At 44.2% G+C, this 26,996-nt stretch overlaps 1 protein-coding gene across 2 annotated transcripts in view; it reads right to left on the bottom strand.

Moving 5' to 3' along the window:
• MMT (methionine S-methyltransferase) overlaps nucleotides 1–26,996 on the bottom strand; it is a 68,934-nt gene that overhangs the window by 26,176 nt on the left and 15,762 nt on the right. For both annotated transcript variants that reach the window (XM_087399707.1, XM_087399708.1), the window contains exon 5: nucleotides 2,099–2,287. In XM_087399707.1, coding sequence (XP_087255833.1) covers nucleotides 2,099–2,287 — 189 coding nt within the window. The remainder of the gene's footprint in view (nucleotides 1–2,098; nucleotides 2,288–26,996) is intronic.

Below are 26,996 nucleotides of genomic sequence, written 5' to 3'. Positions count from 1 at the left end.
AAACAAGGCACGAGGTCTTGCAAAAGGGTTAACAAGAAGGGGACTCCTATGTTCATCAATAGACTCTCACACATATGCAATTAGAGTAGTGGAAAGTGGGAGGTCATGGCAAAGCCAACGGCAAGTGGGTTGTGTATCAGGATAGAAGAGTCATCATTCAAGACCAAAAGGCATCCCTTATCCAAATAGAGGTATGTGGCCTGTGAGACCATCAATCCTTTGACCTTTCCTCTCTAAGACCTGAGATTGGTGGAGCACTCAGTCTCCAGGTCTTTATCACAAAGAGCAGCACCAAGGAGTGTCCATAAGCACACCATCACGCAGCCCACTAAAGCTCTAGGAGAGCAGACAGACTGACGAAGATGAAGATGCCAGCAGACAGTTTTGGTTGATCAGGAGTCCAAATCTAGGCAGCAGCTGTCTGCTAGGCGGTGGCACACTGAAAACATTCTTTTGTATCAGGTTTTGTCCATTTCTTTGGAGAAATCTATAAAAACATGATCTAATGTCCTACTCTACTGTTGCGAAAATCTAAGTTTGTATGCATCTCTCTATGCACTTGTACACATTAAGGAAAGAAGTGGGAATATAAACAGCACTGTGTGGTTTCTGGGCATACGCTGGGGGGAGTGTTGGCTGCAATCTCCACCCCGTTTTCTAAAAGTTTCTTCCTATCAGTATATTGACCAAAGATACATTGATCTCCAAAAATCCAGAGCTTATCAGACACTCAAAAACACGTCAATCACCTACATGTGGATACTCCTTCCTCCTTTGTCATTCTTGTTGATCTCCAAGAATCCAGAGCTTATCAGACACTTGGCTCTGATACCATGTTAGAGAAAAGGATTGCTTGCTACAGCCAAAGCCTTATGCAGCAGAATACAGAAAAGTATTGAAATATCACAACAAAAACTTTAATGCCAAAACACACCATGTGCTGATAGAGAGAACACTTCAGATATAGAGAAAACGCATACATATATACAGATGTGTAAATCCAAGTACAAAATCCTTAAAAATCTGTACCAACACCTTCAGTAAACCTCCACTGAGGTAGGGTATCAAACTCAAGCACTGTTTGGTGATCCCTCTGCTGTAGACGACTCCTAGATCACCGTATGTCTCCTATCAAACTTCAATGGCTGCTATAGGCTGAGCAGTCCTGCAAAACCTGCTCGCAAGTTCTCTGCAGACGAAGCTCTCTCTGTTGCACCACCGCATGCTCTCCTATAGTGTGTAGGTCTGCACCAAGGTGTGCAGTGGATGTCTGGACTTCTACCCTGCAAGAACTGTTGGTGTTGATCCCTCAATCTCGTTCTATTCTGAATGATCTGTGGGCTGGGACAGCTGAATACTGTATTGCCTCACAATGGGGCCCTTTTATAGGCTTTGGTGCCCCTAAACCTATTACAGACTGTTACAGACTGGTCGACCAGTCTGTCAGCAGCCGACAGCTCCAACTAGTCCCTAGGCCTATTTAAGGCTGCTCCTACAGTCGCCTGGCTCTGATCCTTGCTCCAGACCTGCTGCCTTCTGCAGGCTCTGCAGAGCAGCCCTGCGGTACTGCCTGCTGTACCATTCCAAATACCTGCTGTGCAGCCTGCCATATTGCTGCTGCACTGCTGCTTACATACCTGCTGTCCTACAGCCCTCAGTCCATCCCTTGCTGCTGTCAAGGGTGGCCTAATGGGCTCCCCTAAATTCAATACAAGATAGAGATCTATAGTTTTCGAATATGTGATATTGGTTTGATACTTGATGGAGGTGATTTGGCAACAAAGTTGCAAATTTTAAATATGTGATATTGGTTTGATACTTATGGAGATAAAAGCTGCAAATTTTAAATATTATTGTTGCTAACTCTATGGTAGTTCATGCTACAGGGAACTGCTAGGCTTTCCTTGATAGCATTGATGCATAGCAGTACCCCACAAACTCCTCTTCGCTCTCTCTTTTACAGCTAATCAACAACTAAGTAATTAAAAAACTCAAGACAAGCAGTAATTATGAGAAATGTCCCTGATTAGGGTCTTTATCCATGCCTATGAAGTGTTTATTGCATCATAATTATATATGTCCCAGTGTAGCTCTATACCTGATTTACCCTTGTTTGCCATAATTTAGAAATGTGGAACCCTCTTCTTACAAACAAGCGTTCACAAACAGCTTGTCCTGGACGCCCACCAATGTTGAAAATCATTGTACCAGATGGTTTTATAACAGAAATTCCTTCTTCAGCTGCTCTTGCTATCAGGCCCAACCCAAATTGATCCTCAACAAAACCCTGCATTTTTCAAAGAAGATGCAATAGAACAACAGCCATTGGAAAAGTCTCAGTTATAATTGATGAGAAACAGAAAACGCTGAAGAAGAGTTACATTGACCATTGAAAAATGGATCTTATCACTGGTTACAAGAAAAATGCAAATCCAAATCACATTAAGGGCTTATTACCTTGTGAATACAGTGAAGCCATGATTTTAGACATACACACAAACTCAGAGTACAGTTTCATACTAAAGCATGTAAGCATTGTCACTAGCATGAGCTTTAGCACCGCAGCTTGACCCTGCTTTGTTTAAATGCCATACCTATGGAGCCTTGCTTCCCTGCAATACTTTGGAAGCAGAGGAGGCCAGGCAAGCACCCAGAGGAAGGAAGCTGACAAAAGGGCCATGACATTGAGAACTGGTGGAAGAAGGAACAGTGCATAGGTAACCTGCAAATAGCAGGCTGTATCCAAAGATCAAATGGTAGGCGTAGAGCATTCTGTCATAGGATAAATATACAACGCTGCTGTAATTGATGTTCAGAAGGTTCCTTGGAGAAGCATCAGTCTTGCTCTCAATGGTCTCCTTTCACTCGCAGCATAGTAAAGATCTTTACTTGTAGCAAAGCTTGGGACGAGCATAGGAAATCCATGTTGCTTTGCTCCCTCCCTGGCATGGCTCTCTTTACACAACAAAATGGAATCCCTGTCGTGATGAAGTTGCTTCGCCTCTCACCTCACTACACCTATCCTGTTTTTTGCTTCTTCCCTACCCCTCACATTGTTGCCTCTCCTCTTATCTGCTTCCCCTGCCTCCTTCCACATTTTTCAGTGCTTCCCCTGCTTTCTCCCCAAAATGGTCCTGTTTTTAGACATTCATGCTATTCTTCTTTCCCTCAAGTTCAGCCCCATAGTTTTCCATTCCTTACTCGTTCTCAGCCTCTTATTCCCCCTGCATGCATAATGTATATATAGATGCATCTAAGTCTATACATACATTTATGCATGTATGTAATACATATATGTATCTATAATTATACATACATACATACATATACATGTGTATGTGGGTTCGGGGGGGGCAGGGGATTGGGGGGGGGGGGGGGGGGGGTTCCACATAGCCATTACATGTTTGTCTTCGCATAGTGCAGTCCATTATTAAGGCCTATGTACAGTTTCACTTGCCATTAATTCCTTGGTCTTTTACAGCAGATATTGAGGAATTCATATCCAGGGCTATGGAATGCCTTTAGCGCACTTAAACTGATCGTAAGGTGTTTTGGCTCAACTATGTTTGTTCACCCAAACTGCATGGGGGTCTAAGTATTTTGAACATTCGCACTCATGTGATAGCTCACAAGGGTACTCTTTTGCTTACTTTTCTGGAGCAGTGTCAGCCACATGGACACTTGTGCTCTCATGCCTGATTGCCTCACTCCGTACTGATGCTGCATTCCTGCTCCTTCGGATGTTATTTCGGGCATCTACATGGCTGTATTCCTAGCTGTCCTTTTTCTACTCGTCTGCTCCATGATTGGCAACTTGTTATGTCACATGTACATTGGTCAGGTCGTCCACTGGATCCCGGAAATACACTCCATTTACAAAGTATTCATTGGAGCCGTGTCTTTGATCCACTATTAGCTCATCTTCAGCCTAAAAAGGATCGGTTGGGTATCTCCATGGTAGATGATGTGGTAAATGATCACGGTCTTACCACAGGTCAGGAGGCAATTTTGTAGGAGATGCATCACATGCCAATTTGGCGTATTCTCACTACCATGCTGCATCCATTTCAGCCTGTCCCCCACTTATTTACTAAATGGATTGGAAGTTAGATCGAGGCATTCTAGGTTATTCTCTTTTTTCATTTGTAGATCTTACTACCAAGAAACCTTATCATCTTCTACTCCTACAACCATGGATACAAGAGCATAGGCTTTTTCTTTGGCATCTTGACAAACCTCTTGCTTGGTGGAAGGTTTGTCTCGGCCGTATTTGGAACAGTAAGCTCCCTCTTAGACAAAGGATTTTCTTATGCCGTTGTTTGGTGGGTGCACCACCAGTGGGCTCTTTCTTGGCTGCCAGGCATATAGCTTCCTCAGCTTGCCCATCTTGTTCACATCCGAGGGAGGCACTCACACATCTGTTTTGGACTTGCCCGATTGCCCATGATTTTCTTCCCAGATTGGGGACTTATTTTCGTGCTCATTTTTGTTGGAGAAATCATAACCAAAGAGTGTGTGCCATGTGTTGTACTAGGAGATCTAGTAGAGGTTTTATGTATGAGTGCCACGTGTCATCTCTGGAGTTATCCCATATTCACTTGGTACATGTGTGTGTGTGTGTCTAGTCTATAAAGTCTTGTACTTCACTTGTCATATCATACTTGATGATACTTGATGAATGAATGAAAGCCTTTCATGATGTCTTCATTTGAGTGTCATTTCCTCTCACCCTAGCCTATCTCTCCCTCTCTCTCACACACTATGTTTCCTTCATGGTATCAGAGCAAGTCGGCCCTGCCCTAATCTCTATCCCACCACGTCATCATCCTCTCCAGCCCTAACCCTAATTCTGCCTGTGCTGTCTCTTCCTCTCAGCCAGTTCATATTGCCTCTATTCCGTCTCTCTTCTTCTGAGCCATCTACTTTTGTTTTTTGCCTCCACAACCTGCCTTCATAGCCGCCTCCATTCATGCTCTCTTGAAGCTCTAGGTGCATTGGCAGCCTCCTTAATTGCTGGTTGGCTCATTGCGCCTGCACTTGTGGGCATTTGAGGTCATTTCAGAGCATTTCTGTTACGCTCTAGCCGAGGTAGCATGACCTCGGAAGAATCAGTCGACATTTCCCTTATAGGATCTATCTTTGTAATATATGTGTTTGCGCTTTATGTAAATGATCGGGAGGGATTAATGTCAAGGTCCTAGGTGAGGGCTGATAGCACCAGACTAGATAGATCTGAGACCAGGGGCCTAGTGCAAAGAATGTGCCTAGGGGCAAGGAATTAAATGCATCCCAAGAGAGGGGTGAAATGTTGCATTAGAAAGGCCCTATATGGATGACATGTGGCATCTAGATCTATCTAGGGAATTGGGGTCTGTCAAGGCTTGTGAGAGAATGGAAGAATTGTGGATTTACGTGATTTTGATACAGCTCTCTCTCTCAAGCTGGGAAGCCTTGGTAGAATTGGCTGGGTGGATAATCATGGTGCTACTCCCGTGATCAGTAAGTAGAAGCGAGATTAGAGAAATCTGGTTACATTTGGTATCAGAGCTCCGGGTTGTGTAGGGGTAAGGTATGGAGCGTAAGACCTGTGGGCAGCGCAAGTTAACGGGCTGAAGCGTGGTGACGGAGCAAGGGCCGTAGGAAGGCCTGTCGACGATCGTTGGTGGTGACGGAGCAATCGTGGCGTTCGTGTGGGCCTACGAATTGGAGAACGCAGGCTTTCGGAATTGAAGTTTTAGCCTGGGTCCCGTAGGTGGTGATTCGGCGAAGCCTGCAAGCAAGTGACGGGTGAATGTCTGGAAGTGTAAGTCTCCGGATACCCTCACGGAAGATCTCAGTTCTAAGGCGAGACGATCATCATCGCGATCATCTCTTGCTTGCTTTTCTCATTCCTTCATTGGGTTAAGACGAGAGGATTTTCATCGCCATCCTCCTCCGAGAATACCTTTGTCTCCCGACCAAACGAAGACAAGGCGTGGAGCGCAGACCCATATCACGATGCCCTTCGTGGATTTAACGGAGACGTGGTGGCTGACGATTGGCTTCGGGTAACATTGGTGTGGGCATCGCTGAAGGCACGGCGCCGATCGGTGAATTACAGACTACAAAGGGTAGACCAAGCCCGTAGGTTGATAGCAGACCGTACGTGCAGGCTGCAAGCAGCAGGATTCGAATTCCAGGGGGCCTTCTATCTATTTTCCCTTTTGGTTTTGGATCAGAATTCATAGACCAGGAAGGCTCTTTGTCATTTCTGTCGATTCTATGTTTTTTTTCCCTGGTTTGGTTTGCTGATACTCCGTTTGCGTGAAAAGTGACAAGTATGCATGAGAGTTTGATGCTGTAGCAGGGACAGATTGTGCAGATGCCTGTATACTTGAGTCTGAGTTAATTTGCAGGAATCTCCCTAGTATAGGGAAAAGCGGGATTCGGATATATGCCTGTGTCAAATGCGTAGTTAGTGTGCATGTGGGATTGCAGGAATTCCCTAGTATAGGGAATTGTGTTCAGAGTGTCAGTACCCTGAATTGTGTCAGCTTGTGATTACAGTGTTCTAGGGGAGTTTTTTTAAAAAAAAAAAAAAGGCCCAAAACAAAACACCTACTGAACTTAATGGAAGCAGAAGAAGGGGCTTCTAGGAGGGACCCTGGTGAATCAGGAGTCCGGCCGACCCAGCAGGGATCGCGCCCAGTAGCTCATACGTTATCTGGCAAGATTGCATTGTTGGAAGATGCCTTGCAACAGTTGTTAGCACAGCAGTTACAAGCCAATGCAGGGCAGTCCGAACTTAGGAGAGCACTCCAGAGTATGTCTGCCAGACCTTCTCGAGAGGAGAAGGGAAAGGCTCCGATGGAACCAGAGTCTAGTGTCCATACGGTCGAGCCTAGGAAGGCTAAAGTGCCAAATATTGCTAATTACAGACCGGAAAAGTATTCTGGTCGGATGAACGACCGTAGCTCCGATGTCATTGAGACCTGGCTACACAAATGGGACGAGGCGTTCGCCATTTGTGAGATCAGAAATGACATCAAAAAGATCCGCGAGGCCACCCATATGTTTAGTGAGGCGGCGGATCGGTGGTGGATTAAACAACAAAAAGACGGTATAGCATCCACTACCTGGGAGGGGTTTAAAAGAGAGTTCAGGAAACACTTCTTACCTCCTGACGAGGCATCCCGAGCTTGGGATCAATATAGGAACCTTCGTCAGAGAAATTTATCAGTGGCAGAATACACTGATAAGTTTCGAGAGAGTGTAATGAAGGTTGACGAACCCCTGCCTCAATCAATCCAAGTGAAAGATTTCATATTTGGATTGAATGACCGGATAAAAATGGAAGTTCGGGCTAAGTACGCGAACACGCTAGATGATGCAATAGCTATAGCCCTGAACTACGAGGATGCTAAGGGCAGCAAGCCAAGTGGGTTTGCACAGGTCGGAACCCAGTATGGGTATCCGAAGAAATCTGGGTTTAAGAAGAAGTGGACTAGTAAAGGGAGTGGTTCGCAGCCGAGTGGTCAAGCCAAGCAGGCGAGACCGGCTGAAACTCCCAAACCAAGTACCACCATTGGAGTGAAGAGAAAAGTAACTCCAATGGCAGCCCGGGCTTGGTCTAAGTCTCCCTTGAACCCGGAACAAAGGGAAAAAGCGAGGAGGGAAGGCTTATGCTTTGGTTGCCTTCAACCTTATCAGTGGAGAGATTGTCCACGTAATAAAGATCGTCGGATGGCTGAGATGGTGATCTCAGAGTGCGACGTGGAGATGCAGGGAAGTCCCAGAGCGGAAGAGATGCAGATTCAGCTAGCGGGATCTTCTCAGAGGTTAGTACCTTGTTTGTTCTGTGTGTCTGTTACTAAGTTAGTGACGAGTGCACCTGATAACATCCTATCTAAGCCCGCAGCAACGGGGTATACAGCCTTCAATGATACGGAGTTAATTAAAATGAAAGGGCAAGTGGCCAGTCATGATGTCATTGTGTTGTTTGACTCAGCGTCAACTCACAATGTGATTAACTCCAAGCTCGTGAAGAGGCTGAAATTAAAGACAAGTCCATCTGACTATGCGTACACAGTCAGGATGGCAGATGGAAGTTCAACTGAAGTATGGGACCAAAGGGTTACCCAGTTGGAACTTCGGATTCAGGACTATGCTGAGAAGCTTGATTTTGAAATGACTAAGCTTGCTCATGCGGATATAGCCCTGGGAATGGCGTGGCATTCTAGGAAGAATCCAGCCATTGATTGGAAAAAGCACGTATATCAATTCAAGATGAATGATGTGCTTTATGTCTTGCGAGGTGAAAGAGATATACCTCAGGGACCGTTGGTTTCCGTGATGGAAATCAGAAAGGCTCAAGTAGAGTTTTTATACCTTTGCACCGCATCGGTAGAGTCGGTGAATGATTCTTCGACTAGCACTGATGTTACGCAAAGTGATGAGATGGCCAAGCTGGCTAATCTTATAACAGAGGAGTTCTCTGAATGCTTTAGGGATGAACTACCTTATGGGTTACCTCCAGAGCGGAATGTTCAGCATAAGATTGAACTGATCCCGGGGGCAGAACCTGTAAATAGACCTCCCTATAGAATGAGCTTTACTGAAGAAGCGGAGGTGCGTAGGCAACTGGAAGAATACCTCAAGTTGGGGCAGATTCAACCAAGTTTCTCACCTTTTGCTTCACCAGTGATATTAAAGAGGAAAAAGGATGATACGTTTCGCCTCTGTATAGATTACAGAGCATTGAATAATATCACTGTTAAGCACAGGTATCCGATGGCTCGGATTGATGATTTGCTAGATGCATTACATGGAGCCGTGATTTTCAGCAAGATAGATCTTAAGTGCGGCTATCATCAGATCCGGATTAGAGCCGAGGATGTGCATAAAACCGCTTTTAGAAGCAGATTTGGTCATTATGAGTTTTTGGTAATGCCCTTCGGACTTACCAATGCTCCAGCGACCTTCGTCATGCTTATGAACGATTTACTACGTCCGTATATCGGAAAGTTCGTAGTACATTTTATTGACGACATTTTGATATTCAGTAAAAGTCTTACTGAACATCGTGAACACTTAAGGATAGTGTTCAGTACTTTGAGGAAAGCCAGTCTTTATGTGAATAAAAAGAAAACTATACTGTGTATGGTTAGGCTTGAGTATCTAGGGTTCATAATTACTCCACAGGGGGTAGAAATGGATCCGAAGAAAGTGGCTGCGATACTAACTTGGCCAATCCCTCAGAGTCTGACCGCGTTGCGATCATTCTTGGGATTTGTCCAGTTTTATAGAAGGCATATCAAAGGATATTCCGGAATAGTATCGCCATTGACTGATCTGACCTCAGATAAAGTACCTTTTATTTGGGGACAGAATCAACAAGAAAGTTTTAACACCATAAAACAAGCTGTGGTCTCAGGACCGGTGTTAAAGATAGTCGATCCCCAGAAACCGTTGTTCCTAGAAACCGATGCAAGTGGCATTGCGGTAGGAGCAGTCCTCCTTCAAGAGGGAAGGCCAGTAGCCTTTGAAAGCAAGAAGCTTTCTCCCTCTCAAAGGAATTGGCCAACTCATGAATTAGAGTTGTATGCTGTTATCCATGCTTTGAAAACATGGAGGCATTATCTGTATGGTTCAGAGTTTTATGTGGATGTGGATCATGATACTCTGAAACATTTCTGTAAACAGCCTGACTTGAGGGGCCGCCAAGCTAGGTGGGCAGAGCTCATGCAGGAGTTTAATTTAACGATTCGGTACCGAAGAGGAAAAGACAATAAGGTAGCTGATGCGTTGTCTCGCATTGTGCACAACCTGAGTTTCACGGTATTAGAGAGTGCTCTAATGACCGAGATCAGAGAAACTCAGAAGGTGGACGAGTTTGTCCAGAGCTTATGGCCTAAAGTTCATGTGTTAAAACCCGGGGAAAATGAAAAGGATGACCTGGCATCCAGAAAAGGCCAAACTTATGCAAGATATACCATAAAGGATGGTATGCTAGTTAGAAATGGCAAGGTAGTAGTACCTGGTCAGAATGATCTCAGGCAGAGAGTCATTCGACAATGCCATGATAGCCCGTGTGCGGGACATCCAGGGGTCGAGAAGACATATGATCTCGTGAAGCGAGATTTTTTTTGGCCAAAGATGAAAAAGCATATTCATGAATATGTGACACGGTGTTTCTCGTGTCAGGTAAGTAAGGCCGAGCGGGTGAAGCCACCCGGACTTTTACAGCCCTTGGAAATACCACTAAGCAAGTGGGAGAGCATTTCCATGGATTTTATTGTAGGGCTACCTGCAACACAAGGAGGGTATAATTCTATCCTTGTGGTGGTTGATCGTCTAACCAAGATGGCTCACTTCATTCCGACTAGAGAGTCTATTAGTGCCCCGCAAGTAGCGGAATTGTTTATTAGACACATATTTCGTCTGCATGGATTGCCTAGATCCATAGTGTCAGACAGAGATGTCAGGTTTACCGGTCACTTTTGGACAGCGGTATTCGAGACACTAAGGACTGAGTTGGGAATGAGTAGTGGGGATCATCCTGAGACGGATGGTCAGACGGAGAGAGTCAACCAGATTTTAGAGGATATGCTGAGAGCATATGTGTCATTGAGGCAACATACATGGGACAAGTGGTTGCCATTGTTGGAGTTTGCTTACAATGATAGGAAACATTCATCTACTGGGTTCAGTCCGTTTGAGCTGAACTATGGTTATAGGCCAGCCAATCCAACTATAGTTGGAGTACCTCAGAAAGTGCCTAGTGCCGCGAACTTTGTAGTTCAGATGCGGGAGATGCTAGCACTTGCGAGAGCTAACATCCGCCAGGCTATGGATAGAGCCAAGGTGTATGCGGATGAAAATCGGTCTATAAGAGTATTTGAAGAAGGAGAAAAAGTTTTTCTCAGAATTCCTTCGCACTCGAAGTCGTTGACTTCAGGAGAGTGTGCTAAGTTATCACCTCGATACTGTGGGCCGTGGTTAATTCTAAAGAGAATAGGCAGTGTAGCCTATAAATTAGAATTGCCACAGGGGTGTAAGGTGCACCCGGTTTTTCATGTTTCACGTTTAAAGAAATTTTTACATACTGGTGACTCACTAATCGAAGGTGTGGTTTTGTTTCAGGAGATAGAGGATATTGCAAGGCGCAAACCAACAAGAATCCTGGACCGAGGAACAATGCAAATACGAAATCGGAAGATACCCACGGTGTTGGTTGCATGGCATGGTCAGCCTCTATCCGAAGCTACCTGGGAATCCGTATATCAGTTGCGGAGAGTATTTCCAGACTTTATCATCGAGGACGCTGATGTCTGAAGAGGGAAGGAATGTTACGCTCTAGCCGAGGTAGCATGACCTCGGAAGAATCAGTCGACATTTCCCTTATAGGATCTATCTTTGTAATATATGTGTTTGCGCTTTATGTAAATGATCGGGAGGGATTAATGTCAAGGTCCTAGGTGAGGGCTGATAGCACCAGACTAGATAGATCTGAGACCAAGGGCCTAGTGCAAAGAATGTGCCTAGGGGCAAGGAATTAAATGCATCCCAAGAGAGGGGTGAAATGTTGCATTAGAAAGGCCCTATATGGATGACATGTGGCATCTAGATCTATCTAGGGAATTGGGGTCTGTCAAGGCTTGTGAGAGAATGGAAGAATTGTGGATTTACGTGATTTTGATACAGCTCTCTCTCTCAAGCTGGGAAGCCTTGGTAGAATTGGCTGGGTGGATAATCATGGTGCTACTCCCGTGATCAGTAAGTAGAAGCGAGATTAGAGAAATCTGGTTACAATTTCGTCTCCAAAACAGAGTCTGTAGTGCTACTGCTGCATAGCCGCCTTCAACAAAGCCACTTCCGAGCTATTTTCAGCACTCCAACATTCATATACCAGCCGACTTTCAGTTGAGTGACCTACTACAACAATCCGGACTGCCTTGCAGATTTTGAGACCCGCCTTTGCAGCAGCTATCTGGTCACCTACATGCCAAGAAGTATGGAGATAAGATGACAAACAAATACTCTATCTGTTGGGGTCAATATGTCTCAAATGTGGTTTTAGAGTATGTCATTGTATAGGACTACCTGCTAGGACCCTGACATGAAGTTAGAATTCAATTCTAACAACTTTGAAAAAATTAGGGTTTTTGGGTGACGTGGCAGCCTTGACATGTGGCAGACACAAGGCATCCCATGAGACACATGATAGCATGTGGGGACATGTGGAGGGCCATGCATGGACCATGGCACCACAGGAACTACAGCCCCCATGCAGCCCACCAAAATCCAAGGGGGGCCAGCCCCCATTCTTAATTGGGCAGAGGGTGGGCTGAGCCTATAAAAGGCGGCCTTCTCCCCCCCCCCCCCCCCCTCATTCCTACACAAAATCCAACGTCCATTTCAGTCCCTCCTCCCTCCTTGGTGCAGCAGCCCCCCTCCCTTCCCCATCTTGGTGCAGCCAGCCTCTTCTCAGGCTCTCTTCATGGTGCACCAGCATTCTCTCTCTTCCACCAGGCTTTCTCTCTCTACATCGGATTGTCTCTCTCTACAGTTTTAGACGTCTCTCTGCAGAAATCTTTCCTTTTCTTCAGCCCTGGAGCAGCAACAGCATCCCTTCCTATTTCCCCTACCTTGGAGCAACAGCAGCACTCTCTCTCTAAAGCATTACTCCCTCACAAGCTTTCTCTCTACTGTTCCAGCCCTTCTCATGCAGATATCAACCTCTTCTCTGCACTTTTGGGACAGCAGCAGCATCTCCTTTTCATCTCCTAGCCTGTGAGCAGCCATAACACTGTCTCTCTAAAGCATTACTCCAATAGAGGCTTTCTCTCTCTAGCCTGAAACACCTACTTCTGAGTTTCTCTCTCTCCAGCTCCAAGCTTTCATCTATTCCAGCAAGAGGGGCTGCAAAGGCATCAAGGGCACCTTAACCAAGGCAGCCAATGAGAAAGGGAGCTTGAATCTGAGATTTATGGTTTGAAATTCAGTTTTTTCATTGTGATTTCTTTCCCTCTTCTAGAGATCTACATTGTGCAACTAATATGGGCTGAAGTGACGATCATGCAAGCATCTTCCTTGCGGATTGTGGTGCCCCTAGAGTCCAGTTCTTACTAGTTCCAACATTTGAGATATCTCTTGTATATAGCTCAACTTGAGCATTCTAGTTCTGCAATTGTGTCTACGGTCACTATCCCTCAAGAGTCTACGTTTAAGTTTGTGAGGTGCATTGCACCTTGGTCTTGTATCTCCGTCTTTGCCCCTCAACCCAATTGCAACTGTGTATCTCTCTCATATGATGCTCTAAAGTTCATTTCAGTTATGCAAGCTCTTATTCATGCAATCTCCCATTCCAATTTGCATCTATGTGCACATTTATAAGTCTGTAAAAACAGCATAAAAATTCATTGGTTTAAAGCATTGAAAAGCACATAGCAGTTTCATTGGTATTAGAGCTTAGGTAGTGGTCCCGTACTTTTTGCTCTCTCTTGTTGAGTCCTTTCTCCCTTGAGTCAACCTGCCACCATGGCAACCACAATGGTCCTGATCCTCCTCCTAACCTCCACGAGTTGACTTCGCTCTTGTCCAATATAGCTCAACAAATCCAAGTTTTGGAGAGCAACCAAGCGGGAACTCGTGACTCAGGACCCCAATTCCAAGGAAGAGGCCGTGCGGACATCCACAGGGGGGTAAGTCATCCTTTGTTTCCCCTCCTTGAGGTAGAAAGCAGCACTGAAGTCCATCTCCATCAAGGCGCTCAAGGAGACAAAGCTATGCAAAATACAAAGTACCCCACAGAGACAAGCTCTTCATATTCAAAAAGTACAAGGAAGAAGATCAGCCCGAAATCTTACTAGCCTGGATTCGAGATCTCGAGTACTTCGAAGAAGGGGACAAGTATGAAGAGAAGGCGAAGCTCCATTTTGTGGCATTAGATCTACAAGACCATGCTTCTTGGTGGGCAGCCATGGGAAGTACTGGACACAGCAGGCCAACACTTAGAGGTGCTTCAAGAAGCACCTGCAAGAGCACTTCTTGCCTAAAGAGTTCAAGAGGGGCATGATGATCCAATGGGACATACTCCGTCAACGACAAGAAGAGAAGGTTAGTGAGTATGTTGCTCGCTTTTGGGATACCTTGCTGAAAGTTCAAGCTTTTAGTAAGAAGGATAAAAAGAAGCAACAAAGAAAGTTATATGCTGGTTTATGGTATACTATTTAGAATGAGCTAGACATCAATGCTCCCGCTACTCTGGAGGATACCATCAACGTGGCTTTGAAGGTGGAAAAGAAGCTGCTCTTCAACATCAAACACAGCTCCAAAGACAAGCCCAAGTTTTAGAAAGACTTTTCGAAGGAGCAGAAGAAAAGAGATCTTCCAAAGGATTAAAAGAAGACCAGCCATTCTCCTCCAAAGAAGTCAAAGAAATCCTTCAATTTCCTCTCCCTCACCAAAAGCAAAAGTACTATTCCGAGGGAAGGTGCTTCAAGTGTGGCGAACCAGGGCCACAACTTCTATGAATGCCCTGAAGCTGCCAAAACCAGCCCCAACAACAACAATAAAGAGACAGCCCAAAGCAAGAAGACTCCGGTGGTGAATAACGTGGAGATTATCCCACAAAAAGAAGGTGACACTGATGCCCATAGTTTACTCAAAACAAGGAGTCAGGTAAAGGATAAATCAGCTCTTTTTCTGCTAGATAATGGTGCTACTCACAATTTTATTTCTCTTGAGATGGCTCACAATTTGGGGATAGCCCCAGAAGATCAAGGAGAGGCCCAAGAAGCACATGGGGCTTTCATAAGCAATGAAGAAAAGGTCATCGGCAAGCTAAGAGTACACATTCAAGGATATATGGACCATCTATCCTTTATGGTGCATCCAATTCAAGCGGCTGATGTAATTCTCGGGATGCCTTAGCATAAGCAAGTTAACCCACGGATTGATTATGCAAAGAACATTCTCACCCTCCAGCATAATGGTAGGGATGTGAGCATCGCAGCAGGAGTCTCGGGAAACATCATTCCAAATGGTAAGTCATGCACTATCTTCCAATCTAATTAAGAAAATGTTCTTTCCTCATTTTTGTACGTACGAGGGAAGACATGAAGAAAGCTCAACTCCTCTTTTGCAAGAACGATTAGACTTTCTTAGGAGTCAAGAAATTCCTAGTCAACTTCCCCCTGAAAGACCCGAAGATCACAAGATCGATATAGTTCATGGATCCTCACGTCCAAATAGACCTCCCTATAGAGTCAGCCAATCTCAACAAGATAAAATCCTCAAACAAGTTCAAGAACTCTTGGATGAGGGTTTGACCCGACCTTGACCCGACCCAGTAGGTCTCCTTTTTTCTCTCCTATCTTATTAGTCCAAAAGAAAGATAAAACTTTCATGATGTGCATAGACTATAGGGCTCTAAACAAGCAGACTGAGAAAAATCACTTTCCAATTCCCCGAATACATGATATATTTGATCGTCTAGGAGGATCACAAATATTCAGCCGCATAGACCTTAAAAGTGGCTTTCACCAAGTCTGTATTGTACCTGAGGACATTCATCAAACAGCATTTCAAACAACTTTCGGGCTGTATTAATACTTAGAAATGCCATTTGGCCTTACTAATGCCCCAGCCACTTTCAATCGGTTGATGGAGCGGCTGTTTAGAAACCATTGACAGTTTGCAGCAGTCTTATTTGATAATACTCATTTTCAGCAAGAATGAAGAAGAGCATAGAGAGCATCTGAGGATTGTATTTCAAGTCTTGACTGAAAATGTTCTCTTCATTAACGAAAAGAAGAGTGAACTTTTTCTAACTGAAATTCACTATCTTGGGCACATAATTTCACACGAAGGTGTCCAAATGGCCCCGGCCAAGATACAGGCAATTGTGAAATGGCCTGACTTGAGAAATGCTCATGAGGTAAGATCCTCGCTAGGTCTATGCTCTTACTACCAAAGGTTCATCTGGCACTTTGCTGAAATTGCTACCCCTCTACATGACCTCACCAAGAAAGATTTGAAGTTTAGATGGACTCAAAAAGAAAAGGACTTCTCCAATGCTTTGAAGCATGCCTTTCTCTTCATTAACGAAAAGAAGAGTGAATTTTTTCTAACTGAAATTCACTATCTTGGGCACATAATTTCACATGAAGGTGTCCAAGATGTTTGATGTTTGCCTCTCCTGCTACCATATCAAGGGACACTGCTCCTATTCAGCCCAAGGAGGGGGAAAAGGTTATTAACAAGCCTCATGAGAAGAATGCTAAACCTGTGACACAAATTGGAAATAAGGTTTCTTTGCATGCAGGAAGTCAAGCTAAAGACAAAGGAAAGGCCAAAGTAGTTGATTCTGGCTCAAACTCTCAACTAGAGTGGCAAACTCAAAGGAAAAAGATTAACCTACGGAATAGACCTTTGCAATCTAGGCATTGGGATTAGATTTTGGGCTCTATGGACCTTCTGGACTGAACATAATATGGCATACTTGCACAAACACTTCCATCAGCCCTATGAATTCTTCAGAGCTTCCTTAAGGCAATCTGTTTATGATGCCTGTAAGGAAGGAGATCTAGACAGGTCCTGCATGGAGATAGTTTATTTGTGTTTTTGATTTGGGCTCTCCACTTTTAGGAGAGTCTCTTTGTACAATATTAATCTTATAATACATGCCCATGGAATTACCCAAAAAAAAAAAGTGTGTGTGTGTGTGTGTGTGTGTGTCTGTGATGTGCATATGCAAGGGTTCAGCAAAGCTTTTGGTAACACAAACCTTGATTATTCCTCAACCATGGCAAAGTAGTTTGTCGAAGAAGAGGTAAACCACTCATAATTATGTAGAGACATCCACCAAAATAGTATTATTCTATGGCATCCACCAAAACATTTTCATTGTATGCCATTCCCATGCAGCACAAAACCAAAGAATACATAGCCATACATATAAGGATACACATATTGAGATATACATATATAGATATACTGTAGTGATATCTAAAGAAATTATACATATACATAGCTATATAAGAAGATGTATATACAGATATATATTTTGAGATATTCGATATATACATAAAAAGATACACATATAAATAGATTATATACATGAATGAACATATAGATATATACATACATAGGGATATACATGTAAAGACATATATAAATTTACATATATCTATACATATACACGTATGAACTTGAAATGACTATACATGATTATGTTTTTTATTATGTTAGAAATAGATTTTTTATAGCACAAAGCTAGTCATCCAATAGATGGGCACTTACCAAGACTGTATGCAGCTCCTTGGTTGTACCAGGTTGAGATCTTGAGTTGGATTTGGAACCAAGTGCTTAGAACCACGTTGAATGATTGCTATCATGGGCTTGGCTAGCTCTAGTTCCCTAGTCAGGTCATTATTAAAGTGACTAGGATACAATTCCTATTATTCTTCTAGCTTCTCATCTTTCATTTTCTATTGAAGGCTGTTAGCCACCTGGATGTGTTTATTTCATTCACCTCCAAGTCCTTGGGTCAAGAGATCTTTCTTGGATTGGTGGGAATTTTCACCTCATCGGGTAGAAGTGGTTTCTCCTTGTTGAGAGGCTATGGAAGAAGATGCTCTATCAGGCTTGTAAAGCCCCCATAAGTTCTCCCGCATCAAGTTAAATCTAATCTTCATTTGCCATGTATGAAAAGCTTGACCATCAAACTTATCAATATGCAAAATGGTAGCCATGAGAGGGTCTTACCCGGCAGTTGGGCAGTGTCTACTCTCTTACAGGGCTGAAACAAGTTCAGAACTGAGAAATGATGTAGTCAAATGATAAACCCCCAACACATCCATCATGAACAACCTCAAAACTGTCAAAAATGGCAGCCAAAAACAGCAGCAACTTGGAGGGTGAAATTCGCACAGCTGATAGATCTATTGAAGGGGCTTTTCATAAAGCTTGTATACCAGAGAAGATCCTCAGCAAAGGAGAGGTGAAATGCTGCACAACGTCGCCATAGCCAGCAGCTTCAATTTCGACTGGTTTTTTGACGATTTCTCCTCAACCCGTGGACCAAATGATCTCAATCCTAACAGCAAGCAGCTCATAGCATTGTCCAACTGTGGCTAAAAGGAATTAGAGAAAGAACGACTGTAGAGGCCACATTCTCCAAAAAGTCGCCGAATGGTAAATAGAGCGGCACGGGCAATAGGGCAACAATTTCAACGAATGCTCAAGTCCAGACGTGCAGCCTATTGAGGGGGATCTCCAGCTTTGAGGGCTCGGGACAAGATGATAAGATGGTAGCTATAGGGCTCCAGAGGCTTAAGGAGGATCGTATAGCTTTGATACCATGTTAGTGAAGAGAAATGGAAGCATGATGGAGACTCAAAACATGGAAACAAAGGCACAACTATCTCGTAGATCAAATGAAATGATAGCAATATGTATGCAGCCTCTACATCCATAATGACCTCACATGCGAGCTCAGATGAAGGCCACCAAGCTCCACAATCTACTCAATCAGCCCCTAGAATCTAACAATCATCTAGGTGGCCATCTACCACCACCTACATGTGAATCTAGCACACCCACACACATGACCCTATTAGGTGTGGCCTGGAAGGCACTACCTTGACACATCCCAACAAGACATACATAGCAAGCAAAGCAACACTTATGTCGGTCATCAATGCCCAAGCATAAGTAGCTATACTGGGTTCCTAAACACCCGCGGAGCCTCTTGGGGAAGCCCAGTGCTTACTAAATATGTCAGATAAACAAAAGAGAAAGAAAACAAGAAAGGAAGAAGGTGACTAAGCAAAAATAAACAAGCAAATCGAGAAACCAAAATCAACCAAAACATAGGAATAACATCTCTCTCTCTCTCTCTCTCTCTGTCTTCGGCTCTCCGCCTAAGCCACCCCTCACCCGCCCCGCCTCCCCTCCGCTCCGCCTCAGCCCCCCCTCACCCACTCAGCCTTTTCGCCACTCTTGAGCGCCGCCCGTACAGCAGCCCGTACAATAGTGCCGCCCATACAACAAGTTGTTCAACAGCGCCGTACAGCAGGGTCGCTATACATAGCCTGTCACCATTGTCCGTACGACCTAGCCCATACACAGGTCGTCGGCCTCCGTATAGCTTGTTACCCCCGGCTGAGCTGAGCCCTTGGCTCAGCCTGGGGGGTTAGCTTCAGCGAAGGGCTTCGAGAATCTGCAAGGCCACCATGGACTTCCCAAAGGTGAAGACTTTCGCCACAACCCCCGTCAGTAAGCCCTCTTACTCCGACATTGCAACAACACCCAATCCCTATGCTTTGACCTACAGGAAAAGGATCGGATTAGACCCTCAAGAGCATATTTATCACTCGGAGCATGAAATTAGAGAGCTCAGGCTGCTAGTTGCAGCTCTTGGCAGAAAGGTGAACGAGATGGAGAACAAAGGCAAGCAAGAAATTATAGCAGAAGCTATGGAGAAATTCAGCACATTTCCACCAGCTCCAACTCTTGTCTCCAAGGTCAAGGAAATGATCAACACCCAAGATTTCAAATCTAAACCTAAAGACTCTCAGTCTTAAACTAATGTTATCAAGGCCACTTCTATTAGTTTTATAGTCTTAGTATGTACTAGTGTGATATAATAATCGAGCTGAGATGCCATGTGCACTCCTTGACCCTCTGGCTTATCCAGATGTTGTAAGTCTTTTTGACATTTTGTACTTTGTCCCATAGACCCGTGAGGTCTCCTGCGTACATTAATATGACTTTCTTTCTTTCTCTCTCTCTCTCATGTAGTAATGAAAGAAAGAAATTACAGAATGAATGAATTACTCAAAACATAAAAACTAAATGAACCTCTTACACTTATGTAATGCTTCCTACAAAGATGCAAAATTACATTCCTAACTTGGAAAGCACATGCATACTCAATCAAACACTCTTTTGAAATTTAAAGAAAAACGGGCTGTTCATCTCCCTGCTTTTTGTTTTCAGCTTATGTTCAATCATTTTAAACAGGCCCGAGACCAATACACCATAAATAAAAGACTTCATATCTAAGATTGTGCATAACCTTTTCATTATTTTTCTTGGATTATACCCCTTGTGTATTAGTAAAGTGATCAAATTACTACATTGAGTGATAAAAGACTCCTTAGTTGTACAAAGGCGGGAAAATCTATGGAATTGGGAATAAATAACTCCATATTTTACCAAATCAGAAATGTTTGAGTCAATGCGAGGCATTTTTATTATGTGTGAACCACCATAGGTGTGTTGTGAGAGACATGGACAGCAAATGGTACATGTTCTCCCTTGGTCGCCTACCAGGAATTATCATACTTTGATTAGGCATCGTTGTCCTGTGTGGGTGAAGTTGTGGACTTCCCTCAATGTCTTGCCTCTTTGTTGCCAAAAATTGCAGCCTCTTTGGGGAAGGTGGTGTCAGATTCATATTCTGTTATGGTTGCGATGGGCAATACATTTTACAAGTTGAAATGGGGTTTATTTGCAGGAGCCTGCTTTGAGTGCAAAAAGTTTGGACACATGGCTTCACAATGTCCTCTGGTCTTGCACAAAATGCCTCTAGATGCTATGCTTGCCAATATGCATCCCAAGGATACTCATGCTTCTTCTCAGGTAAAGAATAAGTCAAATAAGCCAGCAAATGCAGCCCAAGATAAGGAGAAAGCTCCTGCTGCGTTAAATGCTAATGTTTCTGCCTCGATGCCTTCAACTTCTCAATTGAAATCCAAGGAAAAAACTTTGCGGGAAGCTTGGCAGAGTCCAAGAAAATTTGTGACAGCAAGGAGACCTCTTCCCTTTCATACTTGGAATGGCTCTTCGGAACACTCCACAAGAAAATTCAGGGATTGGAATTACTTGGGCTGCAGTAACAGCAAGCCGCACTCTCTTTCCTAAGGAGGAAGTGGCTGCTCTTTTATCTTCTCCACAGACATTAGTTTCTTCTCAGGGTCGGGAGCCGGATCCTGTGGTTGAAATGCAAACTTGATCTTTTGGACTAATATGATGTCATATATAAAGTGCCTTACTCTCAATGTACAGGGTCTATGTGATCCCACGCAATGGAAGCTCATTTGGGAATATCTAGATCAATTGTAACCTGACATAGTTGCATTGCAAGAGCATAATCAGCATATGTATGCTGGTCGTCATGGGCATTTTGCTGGTTATGATATTTTCTATGCGAGAGAACATTCTTTTTCTGGTGTGGTTTTCTTGGTGAAACATGAGTTTCAGCCAGTGGTTGCTCTAAATGATAGTCAAGGCAGATGGCTGATCATCCACCAATGCCTTCTACAAGGGGAAATCTTTGAATTTGCATCGGTCTATGCGCCACAATCTTCTTGCGGGAGAGGTTTAATTTGGGCAGATATGCAAAGTTATCCCTGGAAGCAACATGCCTTTGTTTGTGGAGATTTTAATAATGCTCCTCAACCAAGTGACAATACTTCAGGGCATAGTCATATGTTAGCCTCTGAGCTTCAGCATTGGTCCAATTTATTGACTCAGCTCCCTCTTATTGATCTGTGGAAAGAATCACAGCCTATGCTGCCTGGTTACACTTTTGAACACAATGCTCAGTCTGCATATCAGGCTCAGTTGGATCGATGGTTTAGGGCTGATCCTCAGCACTATGATATTCTCACTGCCAATTTATGGGTGGATTACACTTTCACACATTCTGATCATGCCCCTTTGTGGTTGAGGATTGGCTTTCATGAGATGCCTGATGACATGCTTATCAACGGAAGATTGCTCATTGTCAACAATAGTTATTTAGAACATGAAGCATACAAGGCTCAGGTTAAAGATGCGGTTCAGCCATTGTCTCAACAAGCTACCATTGTCATTGATTTTGCTTGGGAAGCTTTTGTTGCAAAATGCAAGCAGTTATTCGTAATTATGGCAAAAGCTACATGAAAGACCTTGCGGGACAATGTTACTTAGGTAAATTTTCAGTGTCAGTCTTTGACAAAGCTGAGTCACTTCAGAAATCTTTCTTCTCAAGAAAATCGGATTTTATGTCAGGCAAAATATTATCTGCAATGTAATGATAATAGGAAAATAGCCAAACGGGAGACACGTGCACAACAGAGAGCTTTTTTGGATAAAGGCTGCTCGTCCAAAGCATTTTTTAAAGGGCTGCATTATAAAAGGCATTCTCAAAATATTTGCAGGGTTTTGTTATCGGATGGTGTTTGGACTTCTTCTAGGGCACAGCTTGCTGCAGCTTGTGTTGGGCATTTTTCTTCTCAGTTTGGGAAAGCAGATCTACTTTTGCAGGAGGTCATTTCAGCAAGGGAAAAGTTATTACAGCATGTCACTCCAATCGTCTCACCGGCACAAGCCCTGGACTTAGAAGCTCCTTTCACTGAAAGAGAGTTAAGTGATGATGTTAAATCATGTGGTAGATGGAAATCTCCTGGCTGGGATGTCTAACGGTAGAATTTTTCTTGGCTTTTTGGGATCTGCTGAAAATGCCTTTGCTCCAAATGATCAATAGTGCTTGGCAAAATCAGTATATGCCGGATTCTTGGAGGAAAGGTTTGGTCAAACTTCTTCCCAAGAAGCCCATTTGTGAATCTTTCACTGATTGGCGGCCTATTACTTTGATGCCGGTGATATACAAGATCATCACTAAAATGGTGGTTGATCGGATTAAAGAACATTTGCATGACGGTCAACATTCAGCTCAGTATGGGTTTATTCCACGACGGCATATTATGATAATATTGCTAATGCTTATGTTGGGATTGAATATGCCAAGTACACAGAACAAGGTGTTCTTATTTTGCAAGTGGATATTGCAAAGGCCGTTCGGCAAGGTTGTCCTCTCAGTGCTATGTTATATGCTATAGCCACGCATCCAATGCTTCGATATATTGATCATTTGGTGGCGACAGATATACTACAGGGTCTGGAAATTCCTGCAAGTTGCTCATTGGTTGCTCAAGCTTATGCAGATGATTCATTCTTCATGCCAAAAAACACTCAAAGGGACCTTTGTTCGCTTATGCAGGCTCTCTCTTTGTATGGACTGGCTGCTAGCCTTCACATTAATTTTCAGAAATCCCGTCTGTTGCCTTTACACTCTAAGGATTGGTACAGACTACTCTGGCCGGGGGAAATAACTCAGTTGAAGCATTACTCGACGTCAACAAATTGATTGGGTTCTTGCTAAATTGAAGAAAATTTTGGAATATTGGAAGTTGGATACTTGGCCGTTGCACGTCTGTCTTCGCATTGTTCAATCTATCTTGGTGGCTTATATTCAGTTTTCACTAAGAAGGATTTGACTTCCTTCGTGTCCACCATTATCGAGATTTTCTGGCGGTCAAAGCATGGCAAGAAAAGCTTGCGGTTACTTCCACTACGGAGATTATGCTCACCCAAAGTGCATGGAGGGCTGAATATTCTTACTATTCATGTGCACATTCTAGCCCACAAAGGCACAATGATGCTTCACTTTCTTCAAGATGATCAGCCTTAGGTTGCTAGTATGCGCTCTTTACTTGATCACATCACCACTCCTGCTTTTGGTTTTTGGCACCCCACGCAATGATATTTTCTTTTGGGCTCCATTGAAGGCAAAATCAAAGGGTGCCCTAAGGTTTCTTAGATGGTTCTGGATTGGAAGCATATTCTTTCACATTTGCACTAGAATGGACGAGACTCTCTACAAGGTAACTCTTTGTGAGCTGAGAGCATCCACTGGTCACAGGTTCTTTCTCCTCCCTTGGCCTTGTAGGAGCCCTAGCACTCTTATTTTCTTAATGCAAAAAGGATTTCCAATGTGGCTGATATTATTAAGGATGATGACACTCTTTTATCCTTCCCTTTGGCTGCTGCAAAATATGGATTGGGAATGCACAATCGTCCTGTCTGGCAAATCATTACTCGAATGCTTTAGCCATTTCAGTTAGTACCGCCTTTTGAACTTCAAGACAGGCTTCAGGATTGGACCCTTCTTCCTTTATACTCGTCCATTCGTCCATTGAAGCTGTCTCATATAACAGTCTCCTCTTTATATGAAGTTCTACTATCACCACCCTGGGTGTCGGACAAGGCAAATCAGATTTGGGCTTTCCATATCCGGTCAAATGATGAAGAGAGAGATTGAAGCAGATTTGGCACTCTAAGGTTCCCTTGCGACAACAGGTATTTCTATGGCAAGTTCTGTTGGGGGTTATTCCGTCTGGACAGCTTTTATCATGCACACGTATTGCTCCAGCTATCTGTTGTCGGTGTTTAGCTCTGATGGAATCCGTATCTCATATCTTTTGGCATTGCCCCGAGACACGGAGTTTCTTGGACATCCTTGGGCATAGATTGAGAATGAGATTCTCTCACGCTTCTTTTGGCAAAGCTTTTCTGGTTGTTTGGGATTTCAACTAGACGGCCGGATTTTGACTTGTTCTTTATCTGGGTTCGCTACTGGGCACTTTGGACTCTCCGGAAAGCTAGAAACCACAGAGTCTTTGGTGATCCAGTTTTTTCTACTTTTGTTTTCTTTCATCATTCTTTGCAGCGATTGCTCTTCGATTGTCTGCAAACTCACTGCATAGATCACGATGTATATTTGTCCTACATGGAAATTTTATCTTGATGTAATATTTCAGCTTACTAGTTTTTCCCAGGATAGCTATCTTGTAATATAAAGCACTCAACGTTTTCACTAAAAAATGTGTGTGTGTGTGCGCGCACGCGTACTGTCAGAAAATACCCAACAGAGGGTACGCACAGCGGAAGACTTATAGTAATGCCCAGGAGCTCACACAGTGTGATGTGGGGTGTGGAATCACAAACTTCTTTACTTAATGTGCGTCACATAGATTTGCAGACTCATCAATAGACAATGAACCGGCTAGATAGAGAAACCACCAAAATATATATTTCCCTCCAAAACTATGGACACAATACAAGAGAGATAGATCCAGAGTCCCAGCAATGGTGTGGTCCTCTGATCTTACCACAAGGTCCTTCTCCTATCTGTTGGCTATCTCTAGACTCAAGCCCGCGTGCTCCACCTCGAGCTTATGTGGACTCTCCGTCCTTTGACCTCAGCTCCTTGCTGCCCTAGAAGACAGCCAAAGTCTCAGCCTCACACTTGAGCTAAGTCTGCAGCAACACTGGTACTCCTTCAGCTTATGGATGTAGGCCCCAAGGGTTGTGCTCTGCTGCTCCTTTCTGCTCTGCCGGAAGCTGCACTGCTGGATGTGAAATGAGGCCTGTGGCCTCTGCTTTTATAGGCCCCCAAGGGCCCCTTGAAGTAACCGACCAGCCAGCCCTAAATGGGCCGACTGGCTGGTCTGTTTCGGCCGACCAGTCTGCCTCAAAACCAGCCCTTTAAGGGCTCCAAAACTAGGGCCCTTTGGCCCACACTTCTAGGGCTTTTGGCCCTCCAATCTAGGCAAGGGCCCAGCCTATGTAAGGCATGCCACTGCCCACTGTCAGCCCCATTTACTGCTCCACCAGGCCTGCTGGTTCTGCCCTCTGCCAGGTTCTCTCCAGCCACGTGTGCAGCGCCGTACACTGCTGATGTCATCGCACCCTGCCAGGTCAGATCTAGGGCTTGTTGTCCCCGCCATCTGTTGCAGCCTTCTTCTCTTGTGAGGTGCTGCCCATGTGGCAGCCCCCTCTCTCTCTCTTCTCTAGGCATCTTCTGCCCTAGGTATCCCTTCCCCACGCTCTCCTCATTTGGGGGCTTACAGATGGGGAGGTGACCTTTCCAACACGTACAGTCCGTACAGTCGGGAAAAATCCGTACAATTTTTCGTACAGTCAAAAATTCCATATAGTTTTGTCCGTACAGTCAAAAAAACCATACAGTGGTTCAGATGATTCCCTTCATGACTATGTTGAGGCTCAGCTTGTTTATGAGGTTATGCATGAAGGGTTTGAAGACACCCGCAAAGGTTGGAAAGATCCACTTCCCACCACTGGCATTATCGTGGAAGTGGATGATATCTTTGATCCAGTTAAGGAGTATGCAAAGCATGCCATTATAATTTTCTTCCCAGGACAAATGCCTGCTGTAGCAGATGTCGGGAAGTGGTTGACTCGAACCCTGGGTGGTTCTTATGTCAAAAAAGTTCATTATGCAGTGAGGGGCTTTTTTGACATCATCATGACTGATGAGGAGCACCGTCAGGTTTTGCTGGAGCACTCTCCTCTCTTCTATGGCTAGCAGATGGCCCATGTCCTACCCTAGTCTCCCACCCGGGATTATCAGACATTGATTCGGCATCGTTGCCCTGTTTGGGTAGAAGTTGTAGATTTTCCTCAATGCTTGTCTTCTCTTCTACCTGAAATTGCAGCTTCCCTCGATAAGGTGGTATGTCCACCACTACCCAATGGAAATTCGAATCGCTTCTGCATTTTGTGGGATACATATCATCCCACTCCAGCTTCATATTCGGTTATTGTGAATAATGTTTCCATGGGGAGTGCCTTTTACAAGCTCAAGTGGGGGCTGTTTGCAGGTGCTTGCTTTGAATGCAAGCAATTTGGACACACGGCTTCACAATGCCCTTCCCGAGCTCCACGGATGCCAGTGCAAGCTGAAATGGTTCAGCCTTTGAATAAGAATGCAAATGCCTTTCCTGTAGTCAAAAACAAAGGGGTCAAACAGTTTTTCTCTGTTCAAGACAAAGGCAAGCCCCGGCTGTCTCAAATGGTAATGCTTCTTTTCTTGTGCCTTTGTCCTCTCCACCTTAGGGAAAGGGGGAAATTTTTTTGACTGATGGATGGCAAACTCCTCGCAAAGTGATCTCCCCCAGGCGACCTTTGCCTTCTTGGACTTGGAGTGGTGCATCCTCTCATGGGAAAACACCTGCTGAAAACTCTGGTGTTGGCTTGACCTGGGCTGCTGTAACTGCAAATCGGACCTTGTTTCCTGAAGAAGAAGTTGCTGCACTTTTGTCCTCTCCTCAGGCTGATGCTTCATCCCAGGGCAGAGGCCCGGACATTGAGGTGGAAATGCA

Source organism: Dipteris shenzhenensis, chromosome 28, assembly GCF_047967505.1.
Source record: "Dipteris shenzhenensis isolate YYH24624 ecotype China chromosome 28, Dip_SZ_1.0, whole genome shotgun sequence".
Taxonomy (NCBI): Eukaryota; Viridiplantae; Streptophyta; class Polypodiopsida; order Gleicheniales; family Dipteridaceae; genus Dipteris; species Dipteris shenzhenensis.
This window is presented reverse-complemented; position numbering and strand designations above follow the sequence as displayed.